At 32.4% G+C, this 19,020-nt stretch overlaps 1 protein-coding gene across 2 annotated transcripts; it reads left to right on the top strand.

The window, feature by feature from the left end:
* Positions 1 to 342: 342 nt before the first annotated feature.
* Positions 343 to 18,076, top strand: LOC113518158 (ras-related protein Rap-2c). 2 transcript variants are annotated; one of them, XM_052902297.1, is made up of 2 exons: positions 343 to 1,991; positions 11,100 to 18,076. In XM_052902297.1, the coding sequence occupies exon 1, from the start codon at positions 696 to 698 to the stop codon at positions 1,239 to 1,241; it is 546 nt and encodes a 181-aa protein (XP_052758257.1). In that variant the 5' UTR covers positions 343 to 695; the 3' UTR covers positions 1,242 to 1,991; positions 11,100 to 18,076. The 2 variants fall into 2 exon arrangements, with proteins under 2 accessions (XP_052758257.1, XP_052758255.1); XM_052902295.1 differs by having other exon boundaries at positions 343 to 10,009.
* Positions 18,077 to 19,020: the final 944 nt, after the last annotated feature.

Genomic DNA, 19,020 nt, shown 5'->3' with positions numbered 1-19,020 from the left:
AACGAACGGCAATGCCGACAACATATAGCAATCAACAACAAGGTGTTGCTAGATGTTAATTATAATTTAATCAGATGGGAAATTTAACATTAAAGCCGGACATAGCAATGGGTTCAATGGTTAGAACTGCAGTGTTTGAAATTTCTAAGTGCTGTGTCATGTTAATTTCTTTGGCTTAACTGTTTTATGAACTTATAAATAATGCAGGACCAAATTTTATTTCAATTTACATTGTCTGACTTAATAGGTTATAAATAAGACTGTAAATAATTTATATAAAATTGCCGGCAAAATATTTTATATATATGGCGACACTAGTATCCGGTTGGTACAATTTTCCATTCACCAATCACACCATTGCAATAAAGTGCATTGACCAACCTGCTGTTGCTGTCGACCGATTTTAGCAGGGATTGAATCAGTTGAATAGATGTTTGCTTCCGCGTTTATACTTCGAAGTGACTAGCTTGGCACCGCGATGCAGCCCGAGTCATCCGAGTTGTTTTGCTACTCATTATTCAACTAAAATGGCGTCGCTGTTTATCAATTAGTTTGTTAAAGTGAACCTTCCTCAGTGATCGCATCCGAGTGAGTCATAAACCGTCATAGCAATGACATTTTTATAGCACACAGTGAGAATACGTTTAGAAAACGTTTCGTGGAAGACTAGTTAGTGTGATTTACAGAGCACAATAATGCGCGAATTCAAAGTGGTCGTGCTGGGTTCGGGTGGGGTCGGGAAGAGTGCTTTGACTGTGCAATTTGTGTCAGGATGTTTCATGGAAAAATATGACCCCACAATAGAGGATTTCTATAGAAAAGAAATAGAAGTGGACAATTCACCATGTGTTTTAGAAATTTTGGATACTGCCGGCACAGAACAGTTCGCTTCGATGCGGGATTTGTATATAAAAAATGGCCAAGGCTTCGTCGTAGTATATTCACTAACGAATCACCAAACGTTTCAAGACATCAAACCGATGAAGGAATTGATAACACGCGTCAAAGGTTCAGAACGCGTACCTATATTGCTCGTCGGCAACAAGGCAGACTTGGATCATCAGCGCGAGGTTTCACAGGCGGAGGGCGCGGCACTGGCACAGATGTGGGGCTGCCCTTTCGTGGAGGCCTCTGCTAAGAGCCGCACGAACGTCAATGAAATGTTCGCTGAAATCGTGCGTGAAATGAACGTTAGCCCTGAAAAGGAAAAGAAACCTTATTGTTGTTGTACAGTGCTTTAATATTTAGAGTGTAATGTGGCATTTATTTCTCGTAAGACTGCAAAGACGAGGCGGGAGTGTGTCCGCCTCGCCCTGACGGCCGGTTGCCTCCAGTGGGGCGGTCGACGACGGCGCGCCGGCCGCGACTGCTGGACCCATGGCGGTCGCGATGCGCGTCATATCATGTTGTTAATATCTTTGATACATACCATTGTCCAATCGAGGTGCTTTATCTTATATTTTCATACTTTAGTACTGGTAGATACTCCCGCAGTAACCATTATCATATAATATGAACAAAGTATCCTATTTGGGGAGCTTAAATATTGCAAAAGACCATATTAATTAGTTTGATTTTCGTCATCATAAACAGAGATGCATGCAAAAGATGTTGGAATAAAGAAAACATGTATTGTAAAGTAATATTAGTCAACTTGTATATAATTTCATGAGATTAATGATGTCGGAGGACATGGACGGTGTAGAGAATTTAAAAAGCCATCCAAATAATATGCAATAAACTTAAATGTGTAGAGTGGAGTGAGATGAGTAAGAGTTTACACCTAAGTCATGTCACAGACTGTGTTTTATTGTGTAAATTATGTTTATATGAGAAATCAGTAATCAAGGAAATACAGTAAGAATTGTCAGTTGCGTGATTGTGTTTTAAAAGTCTACCAGGATTTGTGATAATACATTATAACAAAGTATCTATAATAAAAGTTTTAAGTGGGAGATTAAAAAGTGAAGTTTTATTCTTCAGATTCAAAGGTAAACACACTATTTTCATTATTACAATACACATTATTGGTGCAAAATATTTTATTACAAAAAAATTTTGATTTAATTATATTATGATATTACATATTTACTAGTTCCGTCACACATGAGCAGCAGCACAGGAAATTCAGTATTATACAATTATATCAATTCCAATCATGACCTCTATATTACTATTTAAGTAATATTGCTACAGTTCAAACTAAAATCTGGTAACATATTTTAATGATATGTTGTTTTTTATGCAATTTGAAATAGCTAATAACTGCCCTGCTGATGGAAGAAATTACCATTCCTAGCAATTATAATATTATGTCGCAATGCACTGCAATTTTTTTGCCTAGATTATACAGGTAGAGTGTCTCTATAGAAATGCTTCAAGAGAAGCCGATCAACTTTTTTATACAATTTTGAGTGATAAATAGTTATGAGTGATTCTTTTATAACTTCCGTATTTATTTTGTTTTATAAATTTTGCCTTTTTATTGTGCAAAAACTCATTTTAATTATTAAATAATTGAATATTGATCTTGAAGTATCAAGATACATTATTTGCATAAATATATAGAACATTAATAAAAAAAAAATGAGTCTGGTATTGGAAAATTAGCTGACAAAAAGTTGACCCATTTTTGAGGGTTGATGCTCTATCTATATAATCTAAGTTTCTCTGCTATATCCTATCCTTCAAATTGAAAACAAACATGTAAACATGAGTAGGGCAGACATGATTAAAAGCAGACAAATATTGTAAATCTAAAGTTTCTGGTGAAATATATGCATTCATAGATGCTTATTCAAAACAACCCTATATATTAAATATGTATATTCTTATTTGGTTTGAAATATTAAAATTTTCATGTTTCTTCAGACAATTCTACTGGATCTACTGAACTGATTTAGGCATAATTTGTCATGTTAAAAATCTTAATATGTATAATACAATGCTCCACATTTTTTAAGAAATGCAATACTGCTACATTTTATTAAAATCAGTACCATTTTTGTGTCAGATATATTTGCTGTACTTAATAACAAAATTTAAATAACAGTATTTTTACCCAACATTTAATTTTTCTTGTAAATGTATAAGTTAATGTTTTATATCATAGTGGGTAGGTTTTAATAACGAAATTTAGATAGCAGTATTTCACCCAACATTTAATTTTTCATGTAAAAGTTAATTTTTATATCATAGTGGGTAGGTATCAAATTTAATCAATATACTAAGATATGCATTAGTATATCTTGTATTAATTAGGAAAAATAAAATTTTATTTATTAAACAAAAAGTATAATTAATGTGTAGTACAAATATTATATTCTCTACAAATTGCACTATTTTAGTATGACCTAGTAAGCAATTGATTGTAAGGACAAGTTTTATATTTTATTTGGTTTCATTTGCTATAAGAAGTATCTTGGGCTCATAACCTCTGAATTATGAAGGTAAATTTATAGAAAATTATAGGTAGGTAGTATATATAAAATTATAGGTAGATAGTATATATAAAATTATAGGTAGGTAGTATATATAAAATTATTAATTATGTAGGGTAAGATACCATAAGAATTGATCAAATACTTGTTATTTTTTTTTCTGTAGAAAGTAGATATTACACAGTATTTATCATATTCCTTAATAGGTCTATTTTGTTGAAACTATACATTATGTTGAATCCATTAGTAGATAGATAACAATGTGGCTATATAGAAAATAAAAAGTGAGTTTGTTAGTAATGATGACTAATGTAGTCTAATGAAATGTAAATTTACATTTTTAAACAATTTTAGACTTGGATAAGTGAGCACTTTTATAATATTACTATGGATTTTATTATTATGTAATGCAGTAATGAAAGCAATGAAAGTATATGAATTGAGAAACACTTTTGAAGTATGTTAAAAATAATATTCAACATGTATATCATATTATATATATTAATAAGACCATCGACACCATACAATATAGTATTATGTCGATAGTGTCTCTCATGTTACTCCTGAGAACTAAAGTGTTTGGCATCTGTAGTCACTAATATCTTTTTATTCTGCAAACCGAAATATATCTATGTAAGCACAGCTGTTTGGCGACATAAACACAATCGAGTTTGAAAATGAAAGTATATTCACACGTAACTTTCGAGATTCGTAATTAAACGACAAGAAAGGAACCCTTAAGAATGTAAAGAGAAGTCTTCGTGTTTGTTCACATCTCTGTCTGCTTAGGTTGTTCATGTGTGACATAATTTTTTTTATACAACTTTAGTGGCAATCAAACAAGCAAATGGCCCGTCTGATAGTGAACAGGCTTACCATAGACCATGGATGTCTGTAACACCAAAGATGTCACGCGCGTTTTGCCAGTCCTAAAGAAACCCTAATACGCCCTTTTTGAAGAACCTCATGCTGTAGTTTCTAAGAAAAGCCTCGGCAGGAAGATCATTCCACAATCTGAGTGTTCGTGGGAGGAAGCTGTTTTGAAATTGTTCTGTTTATTATATGTTTATTATTATACACTTATTGAAGTCCGATATTTATGATACTATTATGCAGATTTAAAAAGCGATTTTCATAAAAGTTGTATAAGAATTGAAAAAAGTAGAGGCCTAAATCCTAATGCACTGTCAGATAAAAAAAAATTGTTACGTCATACTTAGTAGCAAATCGCTTTAATCTATAAAAATCCCGTGTTAAGATGTTAATCTCCGAAACTGCTACTGATTTTAATAAAATTTTGTAAATTTGTATTATTTGTTCCAACTTAAAGGGATAGGATAATGTTATCCTTATAAGATAAAATGAACCCGGTAACTGACGGTAGGGGGCAGAACAATGTTTGCCAGTTCAGGTATGACTTTTTATTTGCTGTTATTTTTGGGTGATGTGATAAATGCTCGAGGAGGCTCTTTTCTGGGAGTTTTTGAGCTACTACATATGTAGGTATAAGTATGAAGATTCAGAATTTAAACAGTCGCTTTCTCTTTTACTTTGAAAGGCTAAATATTAATATTTTTTACTAATATTGTAAATGTGAATTTGTTTTTTCTAGGCGACTTACCGGCTTAACAAATTGTCATGAAAGACATGATAAAGGACAGGTAGGCTACTTTTATCTCGGTCACGCGGACAGCTAGTTAACACTTCTGTACTATATTATAAAGAGGAAAGATTTGATTTTTAGTATTTTTGTTTGCAACGGAGAAACTCAAAAATTACTCGATCGATTTTAAAATAACTTTCACATATAAAAAGCTATATTATATGCGAGTGATATAGGCTATATTACATTATTTAAAAGAAAAAGTTTCCTACGAAAATTGAGATTCATGTAATCATTATAAAAATATGAGAACTTTAAAACAGTGTTATAAGGCCCTATTAGATAATGTGTATAAGATGTACCAAATGTTAGTATATATCTTCAATGCAGAGAAGTAAAAACTTAATATTTTGTCGTTGCTGGCCATTATTGGCTTTCATTAGATATCCTTTCGACAAACGTTATACGCAGGAGTTGAACGCTGAATACTAAGGCCGGTCTGTATTAGAGGACGTAAATAAAAAAATAGATGGAGAGTGTTATTTATGAAGGAGGAAGAGAATATCTACTAGAAATAACAACTGATAGAAATAGAAGAAGGAATAGATACTTTATTTATCAGACAATATAGGCATTTATAATGAGTGCATTATAATACATTTAAGAGTCTTAATTACGAATAAATTAAGTATAATTATCTTTTATAGGCGCGAATAGCTAAATAGACATAGTAGATTTAACGGGGCTGTCTCCTTACAGTAGTACTCGTCTTAGGCAAATGACTGAGCGCGCGCTCACTAGGCACTGCTAAACTGCAGTAGTTGTTGGACCGTAACGCGCGGTGCGCAACCATCCCCGGTTTCTAAATGCTGATCCAATTTTATTGCGATTATTTTATGCACAACTTCGATTTCTCTGTTCCTCGCGAAACGTATATTTTTACTAAATATGTTGCGTAAATATGTACTACCTAACAACTTATAAAAAAAAATTTTACTCATTGTATTGTATGTAGATAGTACAAATGCAACACTATCATAATCATTATCTATGATTTTCTTTTATCGCTATTATTAATCATGAAATAATATTTATTTGTAGAATACCTATGTGTTCAAGGCCAATGACGTAGGTACTTACCAGTTCTTATTAAATGCTTCGTACGGGAACGATATTATTATATTAAAGATAAACGGGCTACACTCACTCGAGCTACGGTCCACTGCACGACCTCTGAACTACCATAATGAATTACCTACCTATTGACAATCTATCGTTTTAGCTACAAAAGATAATTTTGTCGTTTGATTTTATTACCCCCGGAAGATTTAATGGAGACTGTAAAAGTTCACATACCTACTTTATAGTTGGTTACATACTAAGTTTCCTCTTCTGTGATAGGGCGGAAGTATTTTTTATCTGGATATTGTCGAGTTTAAGGCCATGCTTCGATTGCTCAGTCGTTTGATCGTTTCGTGCACTACTACTGTTTAGGTGCCGTTACTGGCCCAGATAGAGCTAATTCGCCCGGACGTTGACGTAGGGAGTTGTAATAGCATGTTTATTTCCCTGGGTTTCCGTCAGAGTTGGTCAGTGTCAATCTGAGGTGTCAACTGTTGAGTGACATTTATTTTCTGGCAATCCCATTTATTTTATTATCAGTAAGTACCTATGCAAAGTTACAGCGTAATTTACGCAATATCTATAGGTCACGGTAGTGGTTTCACTCTTGTCTTTGTTTTTTATAACGATGAAATTTATAATTGACTTCTGTATTTTAATAGTCAGAATTAATGTTTTAATGCCATAAGAAATAAAAACTTCAGTTTGGTCAAAATTAATATTAAATGAATCAGTACCAGTACGAGAATAATCTTTACTGATTGGTAAGTTCAAAATTAACGAGATATAACATACACACAAAATAAATATCATCGAATTACATGCATAATCATCATTAACTAATGATTCTTCCCAGCTTCGTACAGATAGATAGATATTAGAAAGAAATTAATATTTTATATTAGCTTTATTAGTTAAATTTATAGTACTTTACATAATTTTAATTTTCGTAGGAATTGCGAATGATTATGAAAATAATATATAGCTAATAATGTAGCTTTATACAGGTCAAATAATTTTTAAATTGGGCGAGTAGTTTTGAGTTTATCCGTTACAAACAGACAGAAATCTTCATAATACTAGTATAAATAAATATTATTATTTTCGGAGATACATTTCAACAATGTGTATAAAAATGCAATAAAAATAATATATAAAAAATGGAAGGATATGTTAGTTATTATTAATTCTGTTGTGTAGTACTACCACAGAGTAGGTATATTATTGTGGATTTGTGGTATACTTTTAGAACATTCACTAAACCGTAATTATTTCCCGTCATAATATATAATCTCGTAAACTGGTTCAATAAGAGGCGCAGCTGTCTTTGTATATATATACCTATTCTGTATATATATACAAAGACAGCTGAGAGTCTGTGTTTGTATATACCTATATAAAAGTTAGTCATAACATAAGAAAGAGTTAAATATTTAACAAGTTAGGTATGGAATAGCGGGTTATATATTTTGAATCTAATAATGATAATAAGACTAGGTATTCACACCAATATTCGACACAAAGCGGCTGGTCTAAATTTCCTACAGAGATTCTCGACTTACTCTCATATGGAGATAATACTCGTATGTGCAGTTGTAGGACATGGTTCATCGTCATTTAAGATAATTGATGTTCCTCTACAAGTCGAATAGGTGCCAGTCGTGAAGGGACATTACTTTTAGTAATATATACCTCTATGGTGCCACTATTAAGTTTTATTACCATTTAACGACCCGTTCCATACTCTCGTTCGTGTCTGAGGCTAGTTTAAAAGAGATTATTGTAATACACACTCCTGTTGGTACACTCAACAAAATTACTTACGTGTGTATACTTTGAAACGTGAACGTTCCTAAAAAATAATGAAATAATATGCACTAACTACTTACATATTCTCAGCGATTGTAAGTGGTTAAAATATGTTTAACTATGTAATCGAATAGGGATATATGTATATTTTTAAGAAAATTAGAATGGCAAGCCGTCAGTGTACCTGATGGATATTGGTATCATTATTATTAAGTATTACTACTTATTATTATAATCCTCCGCTTCCAGCCTAAGAATAGGCTTTACTCAATGTCTTACATTCAACCAACGCATTCTCCTGCTTTTTGCATGGTCCTTTTAGATCGGTGGTCTATTAAACAGGGATTTTTAGTAACCCCTGCCCTATCGTGACCACCTTTTTAACTAGGAATATATTTTTAATGGGTAAAAATATAATGAGTACCTTTTATCTGTGCTATTGGTACTTATACATTGACAAGGCACTAGTAATGGATAGTAGATGACGATGAAGGAAGGTCAATCAACCTATAGTGATTAATTTACCAGGAATTAACTTCTAATAATTAACCACGATGGGCCAACTGATCTGTGTCATTTCCACCTATCATCTCTCACTGGTGCCCCGCCAGCGTATTCCGTTAGCGCAGGCAGGGCTACCATTCATTATCATCCATTATAAAAAAAATACCTTTTCCTCTTCTTGACTAGGATTAGTAAAGCTGCCGTATACTGTAGGTCACATTATTCTAACGTCTGCAGTTTAGAAATTATGTCCTTAAGTCGCTCACGCTGATCAGCTGTCTTAATGAGGTATTAAAAAATAGAAGTGATTCTATGTTACATAGATGGAAATATGTCGGTAGTTATGGATATACCTGCTTCCAGTTATTTTAAATGTATATTTCATAATTACTGATGTATTTATTATTCAGATAAAAAAAACATATTAATAACTATTTGTTGCATTTATGTAAATGGTCAGTCGGATATAGTTTATATTTTCCCTACCCATGGTAGGTATATGCTGATAATATTAATTAGCTTTGGTTTGTTACTTTGTATTTGTTTTTGCTATTTGTATGCTCGTGTTTATAACGCTAATATATCTAGGTATATACCTATTTTTATTTTAATAAGCTAGTTGCATTTTGTCATATGATAATTGTACTGGTAAATCTCCAATAGAATTATAATTCTCGATAGATTCTGATCAAAAATACACCAATACAATAAGGAAAATAAATTGGACGTACATACTTTTCGGCCTTTGTTATTGTATGATTCATAGCTTCGTTTCTAAGTTTTTTATTATCAAAACAAAGTTTTATTGATAGAGTAACAATTAAAATCTTATTGCGTTATTAAAATTGTATTATATAGATAATGTAGAAATAGTCAAAAACCTTCACAAAGCTTTTTGAAAGATAGGCATTGTTATGCACATGTCGCAAGTTACGGCTTATATCTGAGGTAGGTAATTGTTTACGTTTGCTTTACCGCTACAATTGTTGTTGCTAATTATTCTAGCAAGGTGGTACCTGTGTCAAAATTTTTTATTTTTCATAGAAATGAGACACGTGTTGTTATACTAAGTTATGACTACACAAATTTTTCAGTAAAATCCGTTACTAATTTTTGCGTGCAGTGTACAAACCAACGGTGTACAGTGGTCTCTGGTACAGATATGATTTCTGTTACCGGCTATAGTTCTCGAACTCCAAGTGACAATATAATGAGTAATAAACAGACATTTCGCCTTTATTTGTTGGTTACAGTAGCCTATATATTGAACTGTGGACACTTGTAACAACAGTGACGCCACGTGCGCGATTAACCATTCCATCCTCCTGTAGCCGTGTTGCCAGTACTAATTGACATATGGTTATTGTAGTGAATATAAGTCCCGTGAGGGTCCAATATTATGATGCCTTAAAATTGATAATGATGGAACCGGATGCTCCTCACAGGTTGTCTATACGCCCACCGAGATTCACCAATATCACGAAGAGTATTCGATTGCCAAGTATAGAATTAATGCCTAAATGTTTTATAAGTAAGTTATTTTACTTGTCATTAGTATATGTAAATTATAACTTCTGTACAAAAAATTTACATATCGAGATACTCGTAAAATTGACATTGGTGTTGCTACAAGAGTGGAAGTAATTGCTATTGAGAAGGCGGTAAACTTTTAATTCATAATGATTCCAGGTAGGTAGTTATAGGACGGAATACGTACATTTCAATAGGCTTGTTTTGGACGTTGGGTTGTCGAGTCCACCGGAGAGAGCGACCAAGCAGACACAGGCTCTAATATACATAATAATAGAGTGCACTTGAGTCAGCAACTTGTTTATTCATTCGATGTAATCAAGTTGCATTGTACCTTCGCATTCGTATGCGGTCGTTCTTTCGTGCGACCCTTTGAATTCTATGGCCGAAGCAATATTTTTTTCAAAGCAGCAGTCACAAATTTTTAAGTTTCGACACTTGTTAAAATGTACAATAACATGTAGCTATTAGTAAAATTTTTAGAAATTATCTAATTCGAATACGTAATAGTGTCATTAACATGTAGGAATTGAATAAGAATGTGATTTAATTAATACTTGTATTTATATTTCTCAAAGATGATTGATATTTTGATTGGTCGCTATAATAATTTTAGGTTTTCTTATGGGTGATTATGGGATGGTAACTCCGCTTGTTCTAATGGTATACATTTGCAGGACATCAATGGGGATTGAAGGTGAACATGCAAATATAATTTTTCAGACCGGGGTCTGACCTTGGTATAAATATTATACATAGTGTAAAATCAACCGTAGCGGAAATAATAGCTACGAGTAGGTACCAAGTCAGCACTCCTTGAAATCAGAAAATTAAACGAGTTTCCTTAAGGTACAGTTGAATCCGTTGTAGGTATATTTTTTTATAATTAGTTAAAACATAAAACAATTTTTTTTTAACTTTGTAGCAAATCGAACGACTATTTTATAGTATGAAGGATTATAAAATTAATTACTTTCATGTTTCGACTCGTTCCTTGGTAAAAAATATTACAAAGTGTATAAGTAAACTTCAAAGACATTATAGACCACATAAGGTTAATATGTCCTTGTTCTGTCTTGAAATGTTCGCAGGCAGCCTATGAGCAGGCAAGGTCTCGCTTGGAATAGAAGCACAGAGCGTCTCCCGCGCACCACGTTGACGTTGCTCGCGCGCTTCTACTGCGTGTGGGGCAGCTATAAATACATACACACCAACATTCGCTGCACGTCCGTTCTATATAAATTTGTTGGGCAATATAATTAAAAAAAGTTTACTAAAATAACAAAAACATCCGATTGTAAGAATCGTCGCAGCTCTGTTTGATGAACAATATTTTTTAACAATACTACAAAATTGGTTACGGATGCTCGTCCTCTTAATATAATAAATGCGAAAGTTTGTAACGATGAATTGATGGGTGGATGTTTGTTATTCTTTCACGTAAAAACTAGAAGACAGATTTGAATAAAATTTGGTACACGGGTAGGTAATATCCTAACTTAGTACATAGGATACTTTATGTACTGATTCACGTGGGCGAAACCGCGTCATATAGCTAGTCATATGAATCCTATTTGTATCTAGGGGTAGTGAGTATAAAATACATATTGAAATAAAACGCTGTCAAATAACAGGATTAAGTACTCATGAATGTAGTTTGTAGCGGATAACAATTGAAATGGCGTAGTTTGTGAATCCGACATCGACGTGAATGGTTGGGTGCTCTTCTATGTTCCCATGCTCCGACGTTCTCATGGAAACAATCGATGCGGGCGAAGCAACGTTATTAAATCGAATGGTGCTATTTATATTTACGTTAAATAACTGCATTTATATGCCCCCATTTTTATACGACTAAATATATAAGGATATTGCATTAGTAATTAATAAACATATCTTAAACATACATTTATTATTAGTCCAAACACAGTAGGTATATAATAATATGTAAGTGTACACAGATTAAATAAATATTGTCATGTGCAAATAGAAATGAAAACTGACCGATGATTGTGTAAATTATATTCGTGTAGTACAGATGCAAAAGGAAATTTGTTTGACGTCGATAACTTACTGCCTTACATTGACACCTAATATGGTTTGATCACGTCAGTCTATGTATGCAGCTACATTTCCAGATTCTTGGAGAAGTCAAAACAAAAGTCTATTATCCTACTTCTTATTACTATTATAAACGCGAAACTTTAAGCACGTATTGATGGATTTTTTTTTATACAACTTAGAATGATAAACAAGCTGACGGCCCATCTGATGGAAAGTGGTAACCGTCGCCTATAGACATGAGCAGTACCATGGACATAACAGAGTACCTATACTGTTTCGCCCATGATACCCCCCATGCGTTGCCATTCTTGAGGACTCTGGTGTTATTCCTATGTACCCAGTAAATTCACGCCATATCCCATCCTTCAAATCAAAACACAGCCGTGCAAACACAACTGCTTCACTGTTGAAACACGAATAGGACAGAGGTACCCAAGCAATCGACTTTTATACAAAGACTCCCTCTGGTAAAAAGATGGATATTTGTTTTTCAATACCCTCAATGTGCTGAACAGATTTGAATGAAATATGATATACGACAAGGTTAAAATATGGGGTACTTTATATACTGATAAACCAGGGTAAAGCCACGGCAAACAATTCGTGTTAATAAGTGTCCTTTATGACTATTTGTTAAACTAATGTTGTTAGAAATAAATCAAGTCGGGATATTTTAAAAATGTGATTGCTGTAACTATTAGCAATCGTGCGTGTTTGGTCCTCGGTAGGTTCCTCGAAGATGTTGAAAAAAATTTTTTTAGATATCACATTAGCAACCTCCTATTTCTGCTGCTTGCACAAACTTGATTGGTCAGATAGAACAATATCTTATTTATTGAGAAAGGGTATTGACTATGTATATCTATGTAAAAGCAATAATGAATTTATTGCTTTTATGTCCCCACTTAAGCCTCCCTCATAGATTGTCATAAGTAATGAGCCTGGACTGTGTGTATTCACAGAGTCCTTTAATAAATTAGCGGTTGTCGCTACGTACATCATTAAGAACACTTAGATGTATTAGTAATATTCGTTATTATTACACATTTTACTATTTACTCAAATATTTTGTGTTATTATTAGTAAATAGAGTATGTTATACGGGTACATGTGACACCCTATGTTTATATGCTTTTTTTTATTAGGTCCGTATGCAAATGTTAGTTACATTATTTTTACGTGTAAGTTAAAATGACACTTCGTACAATCCTACTTAATAAGCCAAAACAAGTTTCATAATTTAGCCAAAAGAATACGATATACAACTGCAAGCTTCTTTTAGTGGGTAGTCTGACATATTCCACAATGTAGACGCATTTCTCTTTGTCAGATTTTAAACTTGGAACATGTTTTTATATGCAACACTGTTCCTGCTATCAGATACGTAGGACGTCATGAATACAATTATGATTTTTAACATGTAGGGGATAAGTAATAAATTACTGTACCTACACGTTTCGGGTAGCGGATGGGATGAGCAACACGTGCTCGGTTTCCAGTGGTCTACACAATAACATCATGAGAGACGAGCATTGTTTAGCCGGTAGCCCTCAAATTGAAATGGTACCACGTGTTGAACAGGTTTCAGATATTTGGATAACTTCCGTTTAGTTACTGCATCAATATTTTATATTTGTATATATTATTTAGTATTTATTTGTAATGAGATAATACTATCATTGAGCTATTACGTTATAAGTGCTATTTATGTGTTTTTAAATTTAAAAACATTTTTATATTTTTGTGTTGACAAAATACTTTTATGGTAGACTGTACGTGGGCGCCCGTCGTCTTATTAAGATTAACGACTCTCAGGTATTTTATATTTATGTAAGTACCTACTTATATGAAATCTTATTAATATTCTTTATAGTGAAATGGTAAAGCATAAGCTCGACAAAGCAAAAAATAAAATTAGACTAATAAAAGCATAGAAATTTGTTCGTGAATGCAGTCGAGCAACAAAATGGTGCATTTAGAATGATTTTTGTAAGCTTTTTTACCAGTATTACTATTAAAACAATTGGAAAAAAATCCTTTTATTCCATCAAAAATGTCTAATTCTAGTGTCGTCGTATTGATTATTTGCTCATTGCTGTTCTACAATATTTTAGGGTCTAAATAATCATGAAAAAATTTGTATGTACTTAACAGTAAATATATATTTATTTTTAATTTTATTCATTTATTAGATGCACAAGACAACTTTACAACAATATATTTAACAACAACAATACAGACTTTGTGTATCCTGGCAAGATATATTATTAATGTACGTTACACTATCAATTACATTGTCTGTTATTCATTTTTATTGATAATATCGATGAAGCTACTTTTGAAGACGCGAATAAAAATGTCCTTACTAAGGTATTTTTTCCCATAAAATCCTGCTAGTAAATCACTTTTCGGATAGATGATAGGCGTGGCGGCTGGAAGGACATCGTAAAATTACTTTTAACATTTCTGTAGCTATATTTTTAGGATATATATACGATTGAAATTAATAATGGTCTAATCCACTGACTTATATAATTCCTAAATTTTTTATGTAAATTTGAATATAAAACCATTTTGTTAAATTTAAAAAAGATAAAATTTTTGTAGTGTAGTTTTGATAACTCGATCCATCAATCAGGTGATTGATAAATCAGACTATCGGAGCTAACTATTACCATAGTAGTTAGGTATATCATTGAAGAATTATTCACTAGATCCTAATTTCTAATTAAGAGTAAGTCAATAAGAGACGAAGCATTGCATCGTCAATGGGTATTAATGAACATAAGTAATTTTATGTAAGAATAATCAAGTAAAAGTATCGAGAATTGAACCTATAATAAAGGTACTCATCAGAAGTGAAACTATATCGAATTGTTTATCACGAACTGGTTTTTGTACGTGTCTAGTTATTATAGGAGTTTTTGCGTGCGTGTGTTTATTCGTAACATGCGATACACAATGTTCCCCGTATACATTGGTGCCGTATTAGAAATATCCACTCGACTGTGTGTACAATAAAAAGTGAAATCATATAATAACACAAAATGTTAGTGAAATTTTTCCTTGAACGTTTATTACCATAATATCATGTTTACCCACCTAAGTAGGTTACTTAACGTTATTATACATTATATTTGTTTATTATATGAGTTTAAATTTGCACAGACTGACGAGACTTGTTGGTCATAAACACTAAGTTTGGCAATACTACAAGTAATACTCGTATTGCTGTGTTCAAGTCAGGCTCAAGTGTCATTTGATATTTCTTGGAAGAAGAAACACGATGTCATTGTACTTTACTAGCAACCCTCTACGTTCATTATTTTTATACTCTGCTAGATTCTAAATTACATTTTCCTAAAGTTATTTCTAAAATAAAAAAATACATACTTCATGCTGATTCTTAATATAATTATTGTGCTGTATATCAAATTGAAATTTTAAATTCAGATAATGGAGTTTCAAGATTATTCTACCAGTTTTGGCGGTAAGAGTGTTTATTTGGTAATGTTTGGGAAGTGTTCATTACTACTGGAGGCTAGAGAGTTAGTCAGATACAGATTAAAATTAACAAGTTTTTTTTTAGTTTGATCGAATTATTTAAGGGTCAGATTAAAAACTGTAGTCTGATGAATCAGGAAAAACTACCAGTGGGTCAAGATTTTCAATGAAATACTTATGTATTTATTTATGACCTACAACATCGTTGTAATTTTACATAAAGAATAAATGTATTGTTCTAGAAATACGATTGTGTTGAGTCAGTCATATATTAACATTAGATAAGAATCGGATTCATTTGCATATTATGGTACGTTTATTGGTTCATTGTGATACAGAATAATCAGATTATGGAAAATGTCACACTGTTTGACCCTAAACAAACATTAGTGAACAATTTATGTCATTTTAATTTATCGTAGTTTTTAATTCGTAGTTTAAAATTCTATACGTGCTTTACAAACATTATAACCTTAAACTCCAAATACTGATGTTATGTTAATAAGAAAAACAGTAGAATGCTCCTATTAAATTATATTGATTTATCTACTGTAATACTTATGTTTATATATAAAATAGTACCACTATGACTTTTTATTGTTATTATATTATTATATTTCATTTCTTACGAAGAGAAAGGATCTTTTCTAATCTCGTTGATATTCCAACTTCTCTGTTTCGTAATGAAGGTAACTTGTAGGAATTGCTAAGTTCATTCATAAAACATGTAGCCGAGCGCACGTGGCTCCAGGGGTGAGGGTGGCACTGTGAGACTGTCTTTAGAAAGCAACTTTGTTTTGTTTCTTTTATCATAAGACTTTCTCACATTATGTATGATTAAAGATATAATAATATTAGCAACAATAAAAACAGCCCTTTTATAAGTTTTTTTTTTTCCATTAAAAAAAGTTTTCCTGCAATATATTATAATCTTTTGTAGAAACTTCTTAATTAAATTATCGGATTAAAATAATATGCAGCCTGTGTTTCTCGCTGATAATGTACCTTTCTATATAGATTAAGTAGTTTTTGAGTTTATCCAATACAAATAAACAATCAAATCTTTCTTCTATGTAACATTAGTATGGTATAGATATAGGACTTCTAAAATTAATATTGTAGATAGTTCCATTTATTATTACAGATAAAGTAAATAATACCTATAACTGCTTTTGTTTCTCTACTAGTGTATACTTATAGGCGCTTGGTACTTTGCCAATTCCGCAAAGTTCAATGTCGACTTTATGCGTGAAACAAGGCTTTGTCACAATATTAAAGTATTTGAACACAGCGTCATTTTTCCAATAATAACATACGTATGCAGCAGCAAATGTGGGAGTTGGTAGGCAGCTAATGGTTTTCTCTTTGAGTTCGCGTTGATAGGCAACAAGTGTTTTCTAGTAGCTTACAACAAAGGTCATTGGGAAGTAGCACAGATGTTTTTACTGTTCTTTATCTGCCGTCGAATCGAGCGAAAGGTATCATCATAGTGCCACGTTTCCCGGTGAAATCGCGTATTCTCACACGGCTGACAAAAAAAATGGTGGTATCACTTGAAGCAGTTAATTGTATTGAAATATGCGGTGCGCGTCTTACAAACAGCGTACCTAGTGAAGAATCGGGCTAGCGTGTGTATGTATAGTTGAGTCACGGTTACTTCGATGGCAAACCGCCAATGTTTCCGACACTTCCAACCAACGGTAGGCCAAACTACGCAGCTATAGTCAATGAAAATAGCCGTCGTACAGTCTCCCAGTCGAAGATTCTGAGCTTTAAGTAGATAATGCAGTAATCAGAAGAAAAATAAAGTGTGTTACTTTAATAAGCAGCTGTAACGTTGTACAATATAACGTATTAGCAATATAATCATTCCTTAGCACAATGTTAAGGAATGATTAAAACATCATTTTAATTTGTAACGTATAGAATTATTAGTGAATTAAATTTAGAAATAGTAGCAAATTTTGTGAGTGACGGGATTGATATAAAAGAAATAAGAAATGTTCATGTGACCTGTCTGTCTTATTACATTTTTTTTTTATCAAACAGACCGTATCGTACTAGAGTTTGTTACCTATTTCTGTTGAGATTTTTCTCAGAGTGTGTTTGGTGTAATTTTTGTTTTATATAAATATTTTAAGTCCTTTATTATACATATACACTATTTTTATTCATACAAAACTTAATCGTAGTTTTCGTATATCTACGTAGATATTATTTTATATTGTAAGGAATAATATGATGATGAATAACATGTATCTTTGAAAATACTCGTATATTAATTAAAGTAGTTATAGTTGCAAGATAAACAGCAAGACTGAAAGTGAACGTGGTTTGCTCGAGAAATTGGCTGATTGGCTGTGCAGTTACACCATACATCACAGAGTCTGCGAGTGACATCAACCTTATAAGCTACTTATTGAGAGCAAGTTGGAGGGTAGTTTTGTTTAATATATTTTGTTATAATCTTTATTAACATTAAACAAGTTCTGGCAATATTCATGATTCTATTAATTAATACTACTTTTTTTTCCAGTATATTAAATAAGTTATTCATCTTTTATAGAGTTATCTCTTTTTTCTTCTTATACAATGTCTTTATTAATAATGTTTCTTTTTAAATTTTTTTTTCATGGTATAGTAAGTAGTTTTTACAGCAAAAATAACATTATTTTTGAGTCAACACTATTAATTTACGGCATCGGGGCACCAATGGAAAAGGATCGGTGAGGATAAAGACAAGTCAGTTGGCTCGTCGAAAATTGTGACAATTCACTAGGAATTAACCTCGATGAGATTCAAGAGGAACTTGTACAACAGAGATGCTAGTCTTTATGCCTAACAACCTTCTTCTTCCCTAAGTAGTTGTACTACTTTTTAATAATATCGTTTTTTGTAAATAAATATAGTTACTTCATAGACAGTGTAAGCAGTAAAAGCCAGTTTGTGTAAGGTCGGCATAGAGTTAATAGGCGGAAGAACAGCAATTTGTGTCATAATTATACTCAATTTGGAAGCGGGCTGTGATGATGCACGCAGACAGCCAGTGGCGTTGGACGATGCGACGTAAGGCGGCAGCTACGTATTCACGGTCAATGGTTGGTATTCAGTACATCATAAATCCATTACGATAACAATGCATCATGTAATACATGGGAACCGTTACTTTACAAAAAAATCCCTTACATGGAAAGCGTATTGATTAGTAGTCATCATCTAAGCATAAAAGGAAGTAGATATTGATATATTTATAAAAAGTTATCTGTACTTGAATTACTATGTACATATAAATATGTGAGTGGATCATAACATTCGTAAATTAATTAGTACAATTTTCAATTGACTTTAAAGGGTTTAGAGGGGTTTTCAATTTGACTGGTACTTTATTTCGTGAGTATGATACGCGATATCATTGATGATTTTAAACTGATTTGATTATTGTGG

This window comes from Galleria mellonella, unplaced genomic scaffold (genome assembly GCF_026898425.1).
Source record: "Galleria mellonella isolate WM207_F2 unplaced genomic scaffold, CSIRO_AGI_GalMel_v1 utg132, whole genome shotgun sequence".
Classification (NCBI taxonomy): Eukaryota; Metazoa; Arthropoda; class Insecta; order Lepidoptera; family Pyralidae; genus Galleria; species Galleria mellonella.
Note: the sequence above shows the minus strand (reverse complement) of the source record. Positions and strands in the feature narration are given on the sequence as shown.

Bases quoted from the DNA above. Each gene is read 5' to 3' on its own strand.
- LOC113518158 (XM_052902297.1), top strand. From the start codon at position 696: ATGCGCGAATTCAAAGTGGTCGTGCTGGGTTCGGGTGGGGTCGGGAAG.